At 56.4% G+C, this 18,735-nt stretch overlaps 6 protein-coding genes across 8 annotated transcripts in view; 3 read left to right on the plus strand and 3 right to left on the minus strand.

The window, feature by feature from the left end:
- Bicdl2 (BICD family like cargo adaptor 2) overlaps nt 1–1,819 on the plus strand; it is an 8,244-nt gene extending 6,425 nt beyond the window's left edge. For both annotated transcript variants that reach the window (XM_055604573.1, XM_055604574.1), the window contains exons 6-10: nt 106–303; nt 421–570; nt 912–1,042; nt 1,138–1,258; nt 1,348–1,819. In XM_055604573.1, the coding sequence (XP_055460548.1) occupies nt 106–303; nt 421–570; nt 912–1,042; nt 1,138–1,258; nt 1,348–1,494 (747 nt within the window). In that variant the 3' untranslated portion in view covers nt 1,495–1,819. The remainder of the gene's footprint in view (nt 1–105; nt 304–420; nt 571–911; nt 1,043–1,137; nt 1,259–1,347) is intronic.
- Nucleotides 1,820–1,824: 5 nt separating this feature from the next.
- Nucleotides 1,825–7,150, minus strand: Thoc6 (THO complex subunit 6). Its single transcript, XM_055604575.1, has 13 exons — nt 7,072–7,150; nt 4,079–4,194; nt 3,905–3,969; nt 3,718–3,821; nt 3,598–3,635; nt 3,473–3,521; nt 3,301–3,372; nt 3,110–3,212; nt 2,779–2,828; nt 2,642–2,704; nt 2,440–2,550; nt 2,221–2,355; nt 1,825–2,141 (listed from the first exon to the last, which is right to left on the minus strand). Exons 1-13 carry the CDS (start codon nt 7,108–7,110, stop codon nt 2,061–2,063), a joined length of 1,026 nt encoding a protein of 341 aa, XP_055460550.1. The 5' UTR covers nt 7,111–7,150; the 3' UTR covers nt 1,825–2,060.
- Nucleotides 7,151–7,344: 194 nt separating this feature from the next.
- On the plus strand, nt 7,345–8,775 carry Hcfc1r1 (host cell factor C1 regulator 1). 2 transcript variants are annotated; one of them, XM_055604578.1, is made up of 3 exons: nt 7,345–7,602; nt 8,077–8,202; nt 8,415–8,775. In XM_055604578.1, the coding sequence occupies exons 1-3, from the start codon at nt 7,517–7,519 to the stop codon at nt 8,548–8,550; spliced, it is 348 nt and encodes a 115-aa protein (XP_055460553.1). In that variant the 5' UTR covers nt 7,345–7,516; the 3' UTR covers nt 8,551–8,775. The 2 variants fall into 2 exon arrangements, with proteins under 2 accessions (XP_055460553.1, XP_055460554.1); XM_055604579.1 differs by lacking the exon at nt 7,345–7,602 and adding an exon at nt 7,647–7,749.
- A 232-nt stretch (nt 8,776–9,007) lies between these two features.
- Tnfrsf12a (TNF receptor superfamily member 12A) lies at nt 9,008–11,000 on the minus strand. The gene is made up of 4 exons (XM_055604577.1): nt 10,844–11,000; nt 10,040–10,144; nt 9,678–9,812; nt 9,008–9,593 (listed from the first exon to the last, which is right to left on the minus strand). The coding sequence occupies exons 1-4, from the start codon at nt 10,935–10,937 to the stop codon at nt 9,538–9,540; spliced, it is 390 nt and encodes a 129-aa protein (XP_055460552.1). The 5' UTR covers nt 10,938–11,000; the 3' UTR covers nt 9,008–9,537.
- A 1,291-nt stretch (nt 11,001–12,291) lies between these two features.
- Nucleotides 12,292–15,270, plus strand: Cldn6 (claudin 6). The gene is made up of 2 exons (XM_055604631.1): nt 12,292–12,338; nt 13,966–15,270. The coding sequence occupies exon 2, from the start codon at nt 13,982–13,984 to the stop codon at nt 14,645–14,647; it is 666 nt and encodes a 221-aa protein (XP_055460606.1). The 5' UTR covers nt 12,292–12,338; nt 13,966–13,981; the 3' UTR covers nt 14,648–15,270.
- A 240-nt stretch (nt 15,271–15,510) lies between these two features.
- Cldn9 (claudin 9) lies at nt 15,511–17,274 on the minus strand. Its single transcript, XM_055604632.1, has one exon. It carries the CDS (start codon nt 16,561–16,563, stop codon nt 15,910–15,912), a length of 654 nt encoding a protein of 217 aa, XP_055460607.1. The 5' UTR covers nt 16,564–17,274; the 3' UTR covers nt 15,511–15,909.
- Between the last annotated feature and the right edge of the window lie 1,461 nt (nt 17,275–18,735).

Raw genomic sequence — 18,735 nt, forward strand, 5'->3', positions numbered from 1 at the left:
GGGGGGGGAGAGCGGACCCTGGCGTTGCCCTCGGGCGCCCCCTGTGGGCCCACCGCAGAACGCAGGCTTCCCGCTGACAGCCGGCGCGCTGTGTGTGACCTGCAGCTGGACCGAGCTCGCTTCGAGGCTGGGGAGGCGCTGAGCACGCTTCGGAGGCTGCAGCGGCGGGTCTCGGAGCTGGAGGAGGAGTCGCGCCTCCAGGACGCCGAAGTGTCGGGTGCCTCCCTACAGACCGAGCTTGCGCACAGCCTTGACAGCGACCAGGACCAAGACCAGCGTGTCATCGAGTGTGGAGGCGCCCAGGTGACCTTGTGGCCTGCCAGGCCCACATTCAAATAACTACCGAGGGATGCAGGCTCCGCCCCTCCCTCCTTTCCCCAGAGGCACCGTGGAGCACTGAGCCGTTCCTTTGACCTACAGACCGTCTTGTCGCCGGAGACTCAGGAGTCCCCCAGTCCCCCGCCTTCAATCCAGGAAGAGAGCCTGGAGCCGCCCAAGAAGCGAGCATCCCTGAGCCCGGGGGAGATACTGGAGGAGAAGGAGGCGGAAGTGGCCCGACTGCAGGGCGAGGTGGGCGAGGGCGTGCGTGGTACTGCGCGCAGAGGCCCCAGACGTCCAGTTCTTTCCCATCCCTCCCAGGCCCCCTCCTCAGTTCACCCGCAGGCTCGCTTCCTGAGCGGGGATCCTCCCGAAAGCCTTCTGGGGCTCTGCTGTCCTCCCTACGCTTCTCCCTCCTGCTGAAGGCTCACCCTCCCCGCCCTTCCCCAGCTCTGCCCCTCATCAGGCCCCAGCAGTCTCACTGAGGCTCCGCCTGAGTCGCGTGCAGCGTTTACGGGGCAGGCACAGGCTGCAGGAGGGCAGGTTGTCCTACAAGGCTCCGGTGCCAGTGTCCCTCCGTCCTCCGCCTGTAGATCGCGCTGCACCGCACAGAGCTCCAGACCCTGCGGGATGAGCTGCAGCGGCAAAAGGAGCTGAGGGCTCAGGACAACCCCGAGGAAGCCCTGGGCTGTGCGCTCTCCGACCGGGACGAAGCGGTGAACAGGTGAGCCTGGCGTTGGCACCCACTGCCTCAGAGGGGGCTGCACTCCGGCGCCCCGCCCCCTCACGCACCCTGTCCTCCACCCGTTTCCTTCCTAGAGCGCTGAAGCTGTCCCTGGAGCTCAGCCGTGTCTCCCTAGAGCGGGACTCTCTGTCCCGGGAGCTGATGCGCGCCATCCGCCAGAAGGTGGCGCTGACGCAGGAGCTGGAGGCTTGGCAGGTGAGAGGGCGGCCCGGGGCAGGCAGGACGGGTGGACGGGCGTCGGGCCGGACCCCACCCCCATACCCACCCCGCTGCGCCTCCCGCAGGACGACATGCAGGTGGTGATCGGTCAGCAGCTGCGCTCCCAGCGCCAGAAGGAGCTCAGCGAGGCTGCAGCCGCCCCGCGCCGCTCCAAGACCCGCTTCTCACTGCAGAGTGGAGGCTTTCTAAGCAACTTTTTCCGAAGGACCTGAGGGCTGGGCGGCAGGGCCACTTTTTCTCACTCTGGAGCTCACTTTCCTTTCAGCCATTGGAACCACGGGGTCTGAATGACTTCCAGAGGAGGCCATTGTCTCCGTGCCCCAAGAGGTGGACAGAGGCGCTTTGGGAGCAGGGGCCAGCTGTGGGGCAGGAGCCCCAGCTGGGTGGCGGGGGCAGAGCTGTTTATTTTTCTAATCTATCTAGGTCTATTCTAAGCACCAGGCCCTGCCCTGGTGGGGCGGGGGCGGGTATTTATGTGTAAGGATAAGTCAGAGGAATATATAAATCATTATGCTTACTCGGTCTCTATTTTTGGGTAGAAAGTGCAAACAAGAAAAAAGCCAAAAACTTTATTTTGAAAAAAACAAACAAATAAAAAAAGCTGAGTGTGATGGTTTATATAGATCTAAATCCTGGCACTTTGGAGACAGGTGGGAAGTCTGCTCTACATTTGAGAACAAGCTGAGCCACAGAGTGAGTCCCAGGCCAACCTGGGCTCACGTATAAAACCCCATCCCCAAACATCACTCTAGCTCTTGAAATGGAGGGGATCACGATGTCAGAAAGACATGGAGAAGGCTCGGTAGCCCAGGTTAGTGAAGACATCCACTCGACAGCTGTTGCCAGAGGCAGTCAGGACCTGGAGGCCAAGAAGACATGCGGGCTGACCCTCCCATCCCACAGGCCCAGTGAGATCCCACATCCCGTCCAGGACCCACCTTGCACTCTGGGGCTGCTGGCTGCTGGTTGAGGCTCAGGCTGAGGAGCCCTGGGGAGGAGCCAGGCACCTGGGCCTTAAGTTCCCCACTCAGTTGCCAGTGGTTGACACAACAGCCCTGGCCAGCAGACAGGATCTGTGGAGGATAAGGAGGAGGTGCAGGGGTCAGGTCTAGACAGGGGCACTGGATGAGGGGACAGAGCGAGAGAGAGGGTCTCACCAGGTCCTGGTAGAAGGTGACGTGCTTCTGTGGTGCCCGAATGGGAAAGACAGTGGTGGGTGTGGAAGATCTGAGGTGCCAGAGGGTGAGGGCCGGGCCCCCTCCACAGACCTGGGCAGGAAGACAGCAGACCCCAGTCCCTGGTAGCCACAGACTTTCAGTGACCACTCACTCACTCCTTCCCACCCTCTGCACAGCTCACCATCCAGTCTGAGTCGGTAGCCAAACACCCAATCCAGCGCCCATTGTGGGGCCTTGAGCACTCCTGGGAGGGAGGGAACATGTGAGGACATCCGAGGACAGACAAGCAAGGGGACAAGAACGGAGGTCTCTCCTCACCTCATGCTTGTAAACTTCAATGGTCTGGACTTCTTTGGCTATACGGAGATCTGTGGGGAAATAAAAGCCCCAGGGATCTCAATGCGCCACACAAAGCCGGAGCCCCACCCCACCACCTTCTCAGTTTTAGTTTTAGGTTTTTTTCCCTTTTGTTACGTTTTTGAGACAGGGTCTCTACATAGCTCTGGCTGTCCGGGAACTCACTACAGAGACCAGGCTGGCCTTGAACTCACAGAGATCCACCTGCCTCTGCCTCCCAAGTGCTGGGGTCATAGCCGTGCACCACCACACCCGGCTGACTTTCCTACCTTCTAATTGGACTTTTCCTTACCCCAAAGCCGCACAGCTCCGTCCTCACCACCGGACAGCACCTCAGGGCTGCGTTCCCTCAGTGCCAGGCAATGGATGTAGTCTGTGTGGCCCCGGAGGGCCCGCTGCAGGGAAGAGAGGAGGCTCAGGAGGAGATCCAGGAGGCGCACCACCTGTGGCCCGGATCTGCCCTGCCTCCAGACCCCTGCTCACAGTGAAGGTCCCAGTTTCCAGGTCCATAGTATGCAGCTGACAATCTCCCCCAGCGAGGATTAGCGAATTCTCCTATGGAGGGTGGCGGGGGAGAGCTGAGAGTCAGTGTCACCGCGGTGGGGAAAGAGCAAAGGATCAATGTTGGCCTAGAATGGTCACAAACAACTCAGACCTTGGGGACAAGTAGCAGGGCATTGATCTCAGGTACTTCCAGGCTGGTCCTAGGAGGAAGGCAAAGGTCAGAATCATAGATGAAGGGTCTGCAACTCACAGGTCCTCCACGTGGTCCTGGCTCACCTGTATGGGGGCTGCCGACGCCACAGTTCCTTACAGCCCTTCACAGAGAAAACACCGAATCACCCCAAAACCTCACCGGGCGGGGAAGCCCAGCTCTTCCCCAGGCTCCAGACTCCTTACCTTCTTGAGAATTTCTGCCCAAAGCCAGCCCTTCACCTCCCCATCCCCAGCACTGAGAAGATGCCGGTCTGTGGAGACCATGGTGTAGACAGGCCCATCATGGGCTAAAGAGACACAGAAAACGTTAATGAGCCCCTGTGCCCTTCTCTATCCCGACATCTGAACCAGGCTCAACAGTCATACCCACCACGGAAGGTCACCACAGGTTTTTTGCTTTCTTCTTTGGCCTCTGAACTCAGGGCAGCGGACAAACTGAAAGGGAGGTAGGGAGGAGTGGAGAGTCAGAAGCGGGGAGCACCAATCCCGGAAGGCACAAGTACCAGGGCTCTTGTGGGCTGCTGGGAATCGGGGTAGAGTGTACCTGAAGATGGCGATCTGCCCGTAATTGTTGCCAGCTGCCAGAAACTTCCCACAGGGCGAGACGCTCTGGGAGAAGATGGTCATGTGCAGCCGCTGCAGGGCTTGAAATACCTCAGCCTGTGGAAGAGGGCGGATGAAGAAAGTCGGGAAGCAGGGCCTCCTCCTACACACTCCTGCTCGCCCCCCTGCTCAGACCTCTCGGCCCTTCTCAGCCACAACCACAGGTATCACCCACACAGGTGTGGCTCCAGGAAGAGAGCGAGACAGGCAGAACTGAGGAATGAGGCCTAAAACTTGAGCGAGACCGAGCCTCTCCTATCAGCTTAGTAGACAGATGACACTCACTGGAAATTCCATCATGATTAGGTGAATTAATAAGTATTAAGAATACTGCAGGGCTGGAGAGATGGCTCAGAGGTTAAGAGCACTGGCTGTTCTTCCAAAGGTCCTGAGTTCAATTCCCAGCAACCACATGGTGGCTCACAACCATCTGTAAAGAGACCTGGGGCACCCTTCTGATGTGTAGGCCTACATGCAGGAAGAGTACTGTATAAATAATAAATAAATAAATCTTTAAAAAAAAATACTGCAGTACACAATTCAATCCCAGCACCTGATAGTTGGGGACAGGAGGACCAGTGGTAATTCAAGGTTATCCTTAGCTATAGTGAATTCATGGGTAGCCTGGGCTACATGATAGTCTCAAGTACACACACACACACACACACACATCGGAGGATGTAACTGAATTGGCAGAGTGCTTGGCTAGCATGTGCAAGCCTCAGGCTCAGTCCCCAGCACTGCACATCACATAGCCTGGGACTGCAATCCCAGCACTCAGGAGCTGCAGGCAGGAGCAGAGGCAGCAGATCACTGCGGGTTCGAGGCCAGCCTGGTCTACAAAGTAAGTCAGGGACAGCCATGGCTACACAGAGAAACCCTGTCTCAAAAACAAAATAATAAAAACAAAAACAAACAAACCCCCCTAAGTGGCTCAAAATAATAAATCACTCTTTAGAATATGGGAGGTGGTCTGGACAGATGGCATAGCTAGAGGGGGGAGTTGGAGGGGAGAGCTGAAGGGGGGAGTTGGAGGGGGAGAGCTAGATGGGAGGACAAGGTCTGGACAGATGGCTAAGCAGGTAAGTGCTCTGCTATTGTAGAGTCCCCTCATGGCACCCACATGGCAGACCACAAAGCCACCTGTGGCTCCAGTTCCAGGGGATCCGATGCTGACATCTCCTCCTACTTCTCCCACCCTCCCAGAAAGGGTCTCATAAGAAGCCCTCTCTGGCCCAGAACTCACTGTGGATCAGGCTGGCCTCATAGACATCTGCCTCCTTCTGAATTAAGTCATCAGGCTTGTTTTGTTTGTTTGCTTGTTTTTCTAAAGATTTGTGTGCACGTGTGTGAGTGCGTGCTCCTACACTCATGTCTGTATGCCATGAAGACTAGAAGAGGGTTTTTGGATCTCCTGGAACTGGATTTCCGGCAGCTGTGAGCCTACCCGCATATGGCTCTTAGGAGCTAAACTAGGTTCTTCTGAAGTGCTTTTAACCAGTGGGTCATTTCTCCAGCCTCCTGTGATGGCTCTGCTGGCTGAGGGTACCATAACCACACACAGAACACACTTACACACATAAAACAATGAATAAATCTTACAAGAAAATAAGTGGGCCGAGTGTGTGGCACACTTCACTCCATCCCAACATCGAGAGACAGAGGCAGGCAGATCTGATGTACGCCGTGAGTCCTTGTTTCAAATTTCAAAAAAATATATATTCAAGGTGGTGCCACTCAATTGGTGGAATATGCTTTTTCTTTGTTTGTTTGAACCTTTATTTTATGTGCATTGGTGTTCTGCCTGCACATGTCTATGTGAGAATGTCAGATCTTGTAGTTACAGACAGTTGTGAGCTGCCATGTGGGTGCTGGGATTTGAACTCCTGTCCTCTGGAAGGTCAGTCAGTGTCCTAGCCACTGAGCCATCTCTCCAGGGCGCCCCCCCCTCACCTTTTAAGATTTATTTATTTAATGTGTATGAATGCTCTGTTTTCATGCACACCAGAAGGGGGCATCAGATCACATTACAGATGGCTGTGAGCCACCATGTGGCTTGATCTCGGCACTTCTGGAAGAGCAGCCAGTGCTCTTAATTGCTGAGCCATCTCTCCAGCCCCTTGCTTTATTTTTAAAAAATTGTCTTTATTGCTTTTAATTAGGCGTATATGTGTATTGCGTACTGGTGTCCACAGAGGCCAGTTTCAGAACCCCTGGAGCTGGAGTTAACAGGCAGTTACAAGCTTTGGACCGGGAGAACCGGGAACCCAGCTCAGGTCCTCGCTATCTCTCCAACTCCTAAAGCTTATTCTTCCCCAAAGCACCAGCACTGTATATATCGGGCGTTGCGGCGGCAACACTCAACAGGAAGGTAAGGGTGAGGAGGAGCAGAAGTCAAGGTCATTCTCCATTACATGACAAAGTCCAAAGAAAACGCAAGGTCTGTGAGACTGTCTCTCCAACAGTAAGCAGTTCTTGGGCTGGGGTAGAACTGAATGATAAATTGAGCACGTTCTCAATCCATCCAAGGCCCTGGGCTTACTTAAGCAGAGGGCAGGGCTCGTGTACAATTATGTTATTATTTTTGAGTCAAGGTCTGACTATATAACCTTCGTGATCTGAAATTCTCTATGCAGCAGACTAGTTTCAAACTCAGAGATATGTCTGCCTCTTGCTCCCCAATGCTGAGATTTAAGCTCGTTCAACGGTGCTAAAAATTTTTTAAGTGGCCTTATTACCCTGCACAGTGAAATGTACTGACATTTACTCCTTCTGTCACTATTAGATCCCAAAGTTCGGGGTCACTTTTTTGGAGGTCAGAGTCTGAGCGCCATAAACCACCTATGAACACCAGGTACGCTGAAACACGCCTTGGCCGTCCGGTCAGAGCAAGACTACAAACCCCAGAAGGCACCGTGTGCACACTCGACTCACCTGACCCAGAGGCACCGCGAGCGGTGCGGCGTAGTCCATCTTCGGAACTACAAGTCCCAGAGGGCTCTACGCGTGCCACAACCTCTCGACTCCCAACGTGCCTGAGAGCGGCTCGTCTCGCTGCGCCCCAGGACCCGGCACTGTCTGCCGCTCAACAACTAAGGCGGCAGGTCCGTGCTGTCTCGAACCACAGAAACCTAGGAGAGCTCCGCGAAGCACACTTATGCTTGGCAGGGCCCGGAGCTGTTCAGCTACGCCGGATCCCCTCCCCCACCCCGCCGACCCGTCCCGCCTTCTAACCTCGCGCTGCTCGTCTTCCGCGCCTGCGTAGAACGTCTCCAGTGCGCACGCCGGTGGCCCCGCCCCTCGCGTTGTGCCACGCCCTCAAAGGCTCCGCCTCTGCCGCCTGGTTCCCACCCCTCTATCTGCAGGACCCCGAACCGTAATGATACTGCAACAGCCCCTGGAGCGAGGCCCCCCAAGTCGGGACCCACGGGCCACCGCTGGGGTGACTCGTGGCCTGGATGCCAGGTGCGTAAGCGGTGGGCCGGACTAACGGAGGGCAAGAGCTTTGGCTAGGGGACCCAGGGCCAGTCAGCACGGGCGATCCTGGGAAGTGAGGCCAGGCGGTGCAGGAAACCGTGGTGCTTGAGCTCGTGTGGAAGCTGGGAGGCCAAGGTCAGGATTTCAGAGGTAGCTGGTGGATGGCCTGGGAGAGGAAGGTGGCTCAGGCCACACAGACGGGACTGATTGTGGAATCCTGGCTTACACCTGCAGGCTCAGGTGGAGAGATCTTTAGGAAGGGGCAAAGGGGGTGGGCTACGACCTGGTGTTATTTCCCAACTGCTCTCTCCGTGGAGCTGTGCGATGGGCACGGAGACCCCTGGAGAAGGAGCTACTAAGTTTGGGGCCGGATGGGACTTCCAAGATGCCACTCTTGGTCCTCATCAATTTGCTTCCACTGTCAACATCCCTGCCTCTATTTCTCTCTGGTCTTTCCCCCAGGGAAGGCCTGCACAAGCACTTCCTGTCTGAGAACATGGCCACCCACTTCTCCCGACTCAGCCTACACAATGACCACCCCTACTGCAGTCCCCCTGTGACTTTTCCGCAAGCCCTGCCTCCGCTCAGGTAGGCACCTCCCCTTGCTGGGCCTTCTGGAGGAACACATTTGGTCCTCAGAGCCCCTCCTCACGCTCTGCCTCATCAGGCTATTTTTAGCTTCTCACCAACTTCTGTGCTGTTTTCCATCTTTGGCTCCACAGGATCTGGACCTGGTAGGAAGTGGCTCTGCCAGGCCAGCCTTCTGCCCCGTACTTTCACTGTCCTTTTTCTTCTTTCAGGACCTCTTGCCCAGAGCTGCTTCTCTGGCGCTATCCTGGAAGCCTGATCCCTGAGGCCCTCAGGCTGCTGAGACTGGGCGATACCCCAGGTCCCTACTACCCAGCATCCCCATCTGGGGACATCATGGAGCTCTGAGTGCTGATGGCCAGTGGTCCTTCCTCCTCCTCACCTTGTTCCTGACAACAAAGACCAGCAACCCCAAGAGAAGGATGAGGTCCTTCTCCAAACCAGGTGCCTGGGCACCAGGACCTTCCCCTGACAGGATACTGAGCTCAGTGGAACCCTCGATGGGAGGGGTAGTAGCCTGGGGAAAGGAAAGTATCACCCCATTAGTCAATAAAGATTTGTGAGCAGTTGAAAGTTTCTCAGCCTTTGGGGAGGGTGGAGTGCTGGACGCTGGGGTTTTCTCCTCAAAATCTTCCCTGGAAAACGGTGAGGGCAAGCCAGGTCCTGGCAGGCTGGGCTCCAGGCATTGAGAATGTGTGAGTCAGAGCCTCACCCCCGCCCCCGCAGTGGCCGACTGACTGCCTCCCTCCCCCCCTCCCCCCAGTTCTGGGGAGTCGAGCTAGGGATCAGGCCACACTCCAACCCATTTAAAGTTAAAGATTCTTTTATTAATAAGTCTCCCTCCCCTCCAAACTTTATCCCCCAATAAATATCACCCCCTTGGGGGATGGGTTGTGTGTTTGTGTATTAGGGCCAGCCCTCCCAGAGGGCCAGCCCCCTTAGTGTTAAAAACAGATCCCTAAATCTGACCCATTCCCAGGGCTGAAAGTCAGGGTAGTTGAATTTCAGTCCCTCCAAGTGGGTAGGACCTAGTGTTGTGTCTGCCTGGCTTCCTGGACTCCGGGGGGGGGGGGGCAAGGCTCCCTTGTGCAAATGCTGCAGTTCCTTGGCATGCATCACTTTGTGACCCAGTTCGAGGCTCTGCCCCAACCAAAGACAGGACAATCAGACAACTTGGAAGGCTCTGCTGAACCCTAAGCCCAGTCCGTGGAGGTGAATCACCACCTCATCCCACCCCCTGTGGTTGGAAGAGTCTGGCTCGGGTTGCGTCTGGAAGGCCAGGCTGGCTCCAGAATGAATGAATGAACGATGAGTGGGCACCAGCGCGGGTGCTCCTCACTGGATCAGTGCCACACCTGGGCAGCCCTCTCCACCAGTCTCCTCTATGGGGGCTGGAAGATAAGAAGTGGAGTTGTCAAGATTAGGGGGCAATTAGGGAAGTGGGAGGGAGGAGCGAGGGTGGGGAGCTCACTTACTAGTAAACTTTTCTCTCCTGCGGCATCGTCTCCAGACCAGGAAACCAGAAAGCAGCGCCAAGACCAGGGCCAGACTAAGAGCGCCTCCCAGAATGGGCCAGAGCAGCCTGAAGGGGGCAGGCGGTACCGCAGCACCTAGTGGCCGACGCTCAAGTCACAACTCGTCCTTGGGACGCCAGTCAGCCCTCAAGGGGGTCTCAAGCTTCACCCCACACAGTATCCCCCACCCTAAGGGAAGCCCCCCCTCGGCCAGTCTTCCCTGATTTCCTATATTCTAAGCCCACAACCCCTCTTCTCAGCCCCAACAGCCCTCTCTACCCCAGTCTGGGATCCGCTCGCCACCGGCCCCGCCCCCAACTCACAGCCCAGGCAGAAGTCGCTGTGCGGTCTCGCGGGACACGAACCGCAGTCCATGCACTTGTCGAGATCCACGCTCCAGGAGCTGCCGCTAGAGCATGGGGCGGTGCCTGGGGAGGGGGCTGCAGGTCAGTGCTGGCGGCTGGGCGCGGCTATTCTGGGGGCTGAGGTCAGGGTCAGACGACTCAAGTAACGTGAGTCACCATCGCCCCCCCCATCCCCGCATTCCTCACAGGTGACCGCACCGCCTGACCCAGACACGGCAGTGCGGGAGGGGGTCGGGCGGCGCGGGACTGGGGGGGGGGGGACGACAGGTTCCCCCCCCCTCTCCAGAGTGTGACTCACTCCTGGGCACCGGTCCCGACCCCAGTCCCTCCCCCCGCATAACTGGGCATTGAAGTCACCGGATGGAAGGGGCACCCCCACATGGTATAGAGGGCAAAGTCCCCAGTGCCCCTTCGGGGTTCTCAGATACCAGGACTGGGCAGACCCCATGACAGACCCGGCTAAGGGCATGCCCCTCTCCCTAAACAAACTTCCTGCCCCGAGTTTACTTTCTTTCTCCACTCCAGCTCTCACTTTGGTGTGGGACAGAAGACCCCACACCAAAGTTGGACAGCTAGCGAACCTGAGGCTCAGATTGTGGAGAAAGCTTGGAAAGAGGTCTCCCCAACTTAGCCCACACTGCCTAAGACCTCGCAGATCCTCAAGTCCACCGCTTCCCCCGCTTCGCTCGGTTCTCTAGGGACCCAAATTCCGTTCCCGGCCACCCCCAGTCCGAGCGTCCCCGACCTCTGAGCCAGGCGTACCTGGTGCTTGCTCCCCGGCTGCGGCGCGCATCAGCACCAGCCCGAATCCCAGCACGAGGACCTGCGGCAGAGGCCGCGGCCAGCCCAGAGCCATGACTGCCGGTCCCGAGGAAACAGCGGTCTGTCCCACCACCCGCCGGCCAAGTCTCGGGGCTGGGCCCGCCCCCGCCCCCGTCTTCCGGGGCGGAGCCTGCCTCTGCCCGCCCCGACAGCCTCTCCGCCCAGCGCGGCCGAGAGCGAGCGGCTAAGTTAAGCCATTCATTCAACTCTGTCCCTCCAAAGGGACGCCGCTGAGTCTACTCCGCCTCGCCCTCTGGGAGCTTCAGTCCCAACGGTGTGGAGCGGGGAAAATCAACTCTAAGACATAACTGCACCGGTTTTCTTCTTCTTTTTAAAGTACAAATAAATTATCTTTGGTCTATTTTGCAGTTCTGGGGTGGAGACCAGAGGGTCGGACACACCAAGCAAGCACTGAGGTATAGCCACACGGCCTTTCTGTCTGCTTGCTTGCTTGCTTTCGTTTTGGTGTTTTGAGACAGGATCTCAGTCTATCCCAGACTAGCCTCGAACTCGAAACACTTCTACCTCAACTTCCCAAGTGCTAGGATTGCAGACAGGCGCCAGCTCACCCACATGTTCTTTGGGTTTTTTTTGGGGGGGGCGGGGTATGAGACAAACTTGCTGTATAGCTCAGGCTGGTTTCAATCTCCGCATTCTCCGGTATCAGTAAAAGGTACTGCAAGCTATACAAGCTACTTTTTTAAAAGATTTATTTTTTATGTGTGTGCGTGCGTGTGTGTGTGTGTGTGTGTGTGTGTGTGTGTGTGTGTGTGTGCCACATGTGTATGAGCGTCCCTGGAATCCAAAAGAGGGCAACGGAGGTGAAGTTACAGATGGTTGTGAGCTGGCTGCAAACACCCTCGGTCACCTGGAAGAGCAGAAAGCCTCCTCACCCGGGAGCCATCTTTCCAGACCCACATGCTGCTTTCATAAGGGCCTGGGGGCATAACAAAGAACCAGATGGCTCAGCGGGTAAGGTGCCTGCTGCCAAGCCTGAGTTTGATCCCCGGGGCCCACAGAGTGAAAGAAGAGAACCAGCTCTCCCAAGTAATCCTCTGACCACAGGTATGCGGTGTGACAGGTGCCCAACCCCCCCCCCCCCCCCCCCCCAAAAAAAAGCCACAAAAGCAATGTGTCCTCAGGTAACGCGCAGAGCTGTTCCATTCGCAACGTAAGACACTGGGTCTGGGGAAAGCTGAGTGAACCCTCGAGGCACAGCCCGGGTCGCTGAACTCAGCAGGGAGCAGGTGCGGCCGCCGGAGTGGCCAGCAGCTGAGGGCAACACCTTCTGCCTGCCGTCGGGGCGGGGGTCTCCGCTCCTCCCAGAGGGAGGTGGTGCGTTGACGTCATTGCGACTTTAAGACCCCCTTGTCTCCGCCTTCGTCCCTACTCTCGACCTGGGAATCTTTGCATTCTCTGTGGCAGGTGCACCTGGGTAAGTCTGTGCCTTGCGGGTGTGGAGAGAGGCAGGGGTGTGTTAGGGTGCGAGCGAGCGAGCGAGCGCGGGTAGAGGGCTGGAGCTTTGGTCCTGGTGGCGGCCACCTGGGTCGGCATATCCCTAGGCGAGAGAGGGTTGCATCTAGCCCTGCGAGGCGATCGGGTCCCTGCGGCCCCAGGAAAGTTAGACGCCCCTCCCCCCACCCCGGGACAAAGGCACCGAAACCCGGGACGCCCCTCCTCCACCTGCTTGGACTCTGTGGGGCGGGACTACCTTCCCCCTTACCTGGAGTCGCGGACCCAGCTGCGGGCGCCGCCATTAAGCCCCTCCTGGTCGCTCATTCCTGGGCTTGAATAGCCAACCAGTCCAGGTTGGCCGAGCGGGACAGCCCTCGGACAAAGCCGAGTGAGCACTCGGGTAAGGGGAGAGGGACAGAAATGAGAAGGAGGGCAAGAAGGAATGTCTTTCCAGAAATTGACCCACATCTCCAGCGTGAGACTGCCAAGTGAGAGAGGAGTCGAAAGGGGCCTATGCCATTCTTAGGGGCAAGGTGCACCTTTAAAACGGAGGGTAATTGGGAGCCACACAGCATGGCTCCAAGAAGAACTGATTCCCTTAGTGCCAACGATGTGAAGGCACGGATGCAGCCTGTCACAGAAGGCACTGGGGTCTTGAACTTTTAGCTCCTTAAGCTGTGTCGAGGGAGGAACAGTAGCATGGCCTTCGGTCTAAAATTCAAAAGAATGCTCCCAGCCTTGAGGGCATGCACCTTGCGGAGGTGGAGGGTGGTAGCCTGGGGGGCGGGGAGTGCTTTTGGATGAAAGGGTTTCTTTTTCCTCGTCTCTCTTGCCCTCCAGGCTGAGCCTGGCCTAGAAGGGCTTCCAGGAACTCCCTGGAATTGGGAGGAGATGACGGTGGAGCATAGCAGAGGGTGCGGTATGCCTGGGATTTCTAGGACTTAGAGCCATCTGAAACGGGGCCAGAGGTTTCCATTTGAACCCTGGGAGGTGGGAGGAGGCCTGCGATCTCACCTGAGTGCCAGAGCCTGGCTGTCAGAAGCTGCACCCCTGACATGCCACTCCCTTTGTTTTGATAAAATGTCCCTGAGGAAGTGGCTCTACACATGGCTCCATCTGTAGAGCGCTTGCCTAACGTCCACAAAGCTCCTGGTTCATGCACCAGCACTGCTTGGTGGGTAAAAGCCAGTCACCCCAGCTTTCAGGGAGGTAGAGTGTAGGAGGACCAGAAGTGCAAGGTCAGCCTCAGCTACACGGGAAAGTAAGGCCAGCCAACCTGGGCCATACAGGACCCCGTCTCAGCTAAAAGAGTTTTTTTTTGTTTTGTTTTGTTTTTAAATGTCGCTGTCTGTCGCTGTGTGGACTGGCCTATGCTTCAGCTATGTCCTGTTTCCTGTCATCCACAGGCAAACCAGGATTTCATTCTTTACCTGTAACAGACCAGGGAAGAATTAGATGCTTATTTTGCTCTTGATTGGCCCAGGGAGGGTATCTGACCCACACTGCAGGGACATATTACTAGCCGGTTGTCAGGGTACTTGGTGCTGGTATCACAGCTGGCAAGTTAGGACTCTAACCCTCCTGCTTCTTCCTCCTTCACTCCACAGCCCCCTCAACCTCATCATGGCCTCCGCTGGTCTGCAAATCTTGGGGATTGCCCTGACCCTGCTCGGCTGGGTCAACGCCCTGGTGTCCTGCGCCCTGCCCATGTGGAAGGTGACCGCCTTCATTGGCAACAGCATCGTGGTGGCCCAGGTGGTGTGGGAGGGGCTGTGGATGTCCTGCGTGGTCCAGAGCACCGGCCAGATGCAGTGCAAGGTGTACGACTCTCTGCTGGCGCTGCCCCAGGACCTGCAGGCCGCCAGAGCCCTCTGCGTCGTCGCCCTCCTCATTGTCCTGCTCGGCATGATGGTGTACCTTGCTGGGGCCAAGTGCACCACCTGTGTGGATGATAAGAATTCCAAGTCTCGCCTGGTGCTCATGTCTGGGGTCATCTTCGTCCTCGCCGGCATCCTGATCCTCATTCCTGTCTGCTGGACGGCCCACTCCATCATCCAGGACTTCTACAACCCCTTGGTGGCTGATGCTCAAAAGCGGGAGCTGGGGCCCTCCCTCTACCTGGGCTGGGCAGCCTCGGGCCTTCTGCTGATGGGTGGGGGGCTGCTGTGCTGTGCCTGCTCTTCGAGAGGGACCCGGGGACCCGGCCATTACATGGCCCGCTATTCCACGTCTGCCCCACATTCAGTTTCTCGGGGACCCTCCGAGTACCCCACCAAGAATTACGTCTGATGCTCCCTGGGAAGTGAGGCTCTGTTCATTAGCCAGGGAACCCTAGGACCCTGAGCTGAGCCATCAGGAAATGATGCCAGTAGCTTTGTTTGTTGCGGTACTTTGTACTGAACCTGGGGCCTCACCCCTTTGGTAGGCCAAGCGCTCTACCAGTGAGTGGTGTGGTAACCTGCCCCGAGGCTTGGTTCCATCTGTTTTTGAGACAGGCTCTCCTGGAGCTCTGACTGGCCTCCAGCTTTAGCTTTCCAGGCTCCGCCTAGCTCTGCTGCTGGCATTGTGGTAGCACATCGCTTGGGTTTCTGTGTCTTTTCACTCTGGGGATCTTCTCTGGACCCTGTTTTGAGGTTGCTTGTGAATCTGGCCTTTGTGATCCTCAGGGATGGCCTGTCCCAAGAGTTCCTGCTGCTGCTGGAGGTAACTCTTAGGACAGACACCCCGCCCCATCCTCGTCAGACTTTCCCAGTCCTGGAAAGGCAGGTGATAAGTTACCAAAGAATTTTCTACCCTGAGTCTTCCAACCTTTGACCCCTGAATCCCATCACCAAAGTTAACACAGACTCTCCCAAATAAGGTCCCAGCTGTGCTGCGGACTCCACCCCACACCTCTAACCCTTGCACATTTACCTGCCCACAATGTTTTACTAAATAAAACTTTTTTTTTTTTTTTTAAATAATGTGTCTCTAGTGTCACTTGGTGTTTGGTTGAGCCTCACTAGAGTTAGGTGGCGGTCACAGGCCATTCCAAGTCTTTGGCTCAGACTCCATGGTCTAAGCAAGCTGGTCACTGGCTGGACCCTGGAAAACACACACACACACAAACTCGTGCACGCGAACTCGCACACCTTTCACAGATCAGAGGAAGCTCAGTTACAATGTGCTTTTATTCCCAGCCTGGGGAGGGGGCTGAACAGCTTGGATTCAGGTGGCGGTTGGGCTAGTCTTGACCAGCTGAAGGCTGTTAGGTCACAGTCCACATCTTATTTTGAAGGCAAGGAGGCTGGGGCTCAGCTGAGGAGGAGAGCAAACCACAGCAGCATCCCGGGAGGCAGGCCTGGGCCAGGGTACCCAGTATCTGGAGCTTTCTCAAGGTTGCAACCACTGAGGAGGGTTGGCTCAAGCCAAACCAGCTGAGATCCCCGAGGGCCAAGTCATGGCCAAACAGAGCTTCCCAGGCGCACAAGGTTGGTGAGGTGCAAGGGTGCAACTCAGTGCCGGAATATAAGGCGGGTGCAAGGTGGGAGTTTCCGGAGGGAGCATCAGCCTCACACATAGTCCCTCTTATCCAGGCCCGAAGCACCTGAACGGGAAGGGATGGAGTAGCCCAGCCTGGGTCCACGGGGCCGTTCAAATTGGGCGGGGGGACACGTACAGCAGAGGAGCCCCCCGCCTAGCATGAGCAGTGCCGCCGCTGCCCAGCCCAGGTAGAGGGAGGCCCCCAGCTCTCTCTTGAGGGCTTCGGCCACCAGCGGGTTATAGAAATCTTGGATGATGGCGTGGGCTGTCCAGCAGACGGGAATGAGCACCAGAATGCCTGAGAGGAGGAGGAGGATCCCTGCGGTGAGCACAATGCGGGCCTTGGCACCTTCGTCCTCCACACAGGTGGTGCACTGGGCACCTGTGATGGCCACCAGCAGGCCCAGCAGAGCCAGCAGGAGGGCAACGACGCAGAGGGCTCTGGCGGCCTGCAGGTCCTGGGGCAGCGCCAGCAGAGAGTCGTACACCTTGCACTGCATCTGGCCGGTGCTCTGGACCACGCAGGACATCCACAGCCCCTCCCACACCACCTGGGCCACCACGATGCTGTTACCAATGAAGGCGGTCACCTTCCACAGCGGCAGGGCGCAGGACACCAGGGTCCCTAGCCATCCCAGCACAGCCAGGGTCAGGCCAAGGAGTTCAAGGCCAGTGGAAGCCATCTGCTCCTCGGGTCTTCTCAGCTCTCGGCCTGAATAAACTCAGGGTTGAGAACACCACGTTGGAGTTCCGGTGGGTCTCGGTGCTCGGGATGGGGGATCTGCTGACCTCAGGCTAGGGCGGACCTCACGTCTGCGGGCCTCTCAAGCATCTGATACTCACTGAGTACAAAGACGTCCTTGGGCCCTGCTCAGCTGGATTGCGAGTCTCCTAGGAAGCTTTGGGCCCGTCACAACCCTCCAGATCTGCCATGGACTCTTCTCTGCTGGCTGCTCCCGTACTTTCTTGGTTGACGTCCTCTCAGCTGGTAGACAGCTTGCCGCAAAATAGGGACCGGTGAGGTGCCACCTGGGGCGTCTGAGGGCGCTGGCTGAAGGCGGGTTTTTAAGGCCTAGGCAGGGGAGGAGCCCAGCCAAGGACCTGGAGGCTGCCATTGGGTAGCAGAACCAGAGCAATGGTGAAAAGGGGGTGGGATGGGGCCCTCGGAGTTAGGGTCTGGTGCCAAGACCAAGTGGAAACTCCTGAACAAAGGAATTCCAGGAAGACGAGACGAACAGAAAAGGGAAGAGAGCAGTCAGTTGATCGGCACGGAACAGAGAGGTGGGCAGATGAGCTCTCAGCCCGAGCCCGCTCACTCTTCACCACCATTCTCTTATGATGGGGCAAATAAGCTCTCACTAGCCATCATCACACCATCTCCCCATCCCCCATCCCTTCAGAACTCTCTGGAATCTGATCTGTCTCCAGTCTCAGCTCAATAACCCTGGCAGTTCCTTGGGGAGAGGCCCCGCCTACAGTTTCCCAGACAACAGGTGCCTGGCGCCCAGCTCAGGTGGCATTACCAAGGCAACGGCCTAGAAAACTACCACCCCCCCCCAACACACACGCACATGCCCACGATTCTACCTGAGCTCAGGTGTTCCCTGTCCACCCCCACTGCCGAAACCAGGGGGCTGGGCCGATCGGCTGAAGGTCTCCAGTGGCCTGGTGATAAAGAAAGAGCCTGTTGTGGAGATGGGGAGGGGCAGAAAGAGGCCTGTGGGGGGACCCTGAGCAGAGGTGCTCTTCCTAACAGTCACAGCCAGCCAGGCTGAGACTGCACAGGGATGGGCAAGGGAGCAGGGCCCCAGAGGACAGCTTCTAGCTTCTGTGGGCACCCGTACACACATACAGTTACATATAAAATTAAATCCTTTTTTTTTTTTTTTTTTGTTCCCAAGACAGAGTTTCTGTGTAGCCCTGGCTGTCCTGGAACTCACTCTGTAGACCAGGCTGGCCTCAAACTCCACCTGCCTCTGCCTCCCTGAGTGCTAGGAGTGAAGGCTTGTGCCACCACAGACCGACTTGAACTTAAAGAAATCTTTTTATAAAAAAGAAAAAGAAAAGAAAAGCTGGGCATGGTGGCATACATCCTTAATTCCAGCACTCAGATGGCAGAGGCACCAGGGCTACATACAAAAACCCTATCTCAGAAAGAAAGAGAGAAACAAACAAACAAACAAAGGGAAAACACACATCTTTTAAGAAAAGAAAAAGGAGCTGGTGTTAGGAAAGCACACGATATGTCCTACTGTGAAAATGTCATCTTGGTACCTGTAATTTTGGACAATCAATACTATACACTAATATAAGGGAGGTGCTAGAAGCCAGGCAGGCGTGGTAGTGGCATTAGCTTGTAATCCCAGCACCCCAGGAGGCAGAGGCAGGTGGCTCTGTGAGTTAAGGCCAGCCTGGTCTATAAAGCCAGACCAGGACAGCCAAGGCTACACAGAGAAACCCTGTCTCAAAAACCAAAAAAAAAAAAAGTTCTAGAAGTGTGAGTTAGGGGTGGAGAACTTGCTCTGCACACCAGGCCCTGAGCACCATTCCCAACACTGAAGAAGAAAGACAAAGAGAGCAGAGTGTGGACAATGCCCTTCTTTTCTTTTTCATGAGAAGGGACTTCTGAAGATGGAGGGTAGGACAAGCTCTCATTTTAGGGAAAACACTGGTGGGGCAGGCTGGAAGGCACACACACACACACACACACACACACACACACACACTTAGGGTTTCACTTGTTACCTTACTATGTTCTTACATCTTTACAATTTTTTTTCTTAATTTATTATGTATGCAGGAGCCACAGTGTGTGTGTGTGTGTGTGTGTGTGTGTGTGTGTGTGTGTGTGTGTG

Source organism: Psammomys obesus, unplaced genomic scaffold (assembly GCF_907164565.1).
Source record: "Psammomys obesus unplaced genomic scaffold, mPsaObe1.curated_primary_1811, whole genome shotgun sequence".
Classification (NCBI taxonomy): domain Eukaryota; kingdom Metazoa; phylum Chordata; class Mammalia; order Rodentia; family Muridae; genus Psammomys; species Psammomys obesus.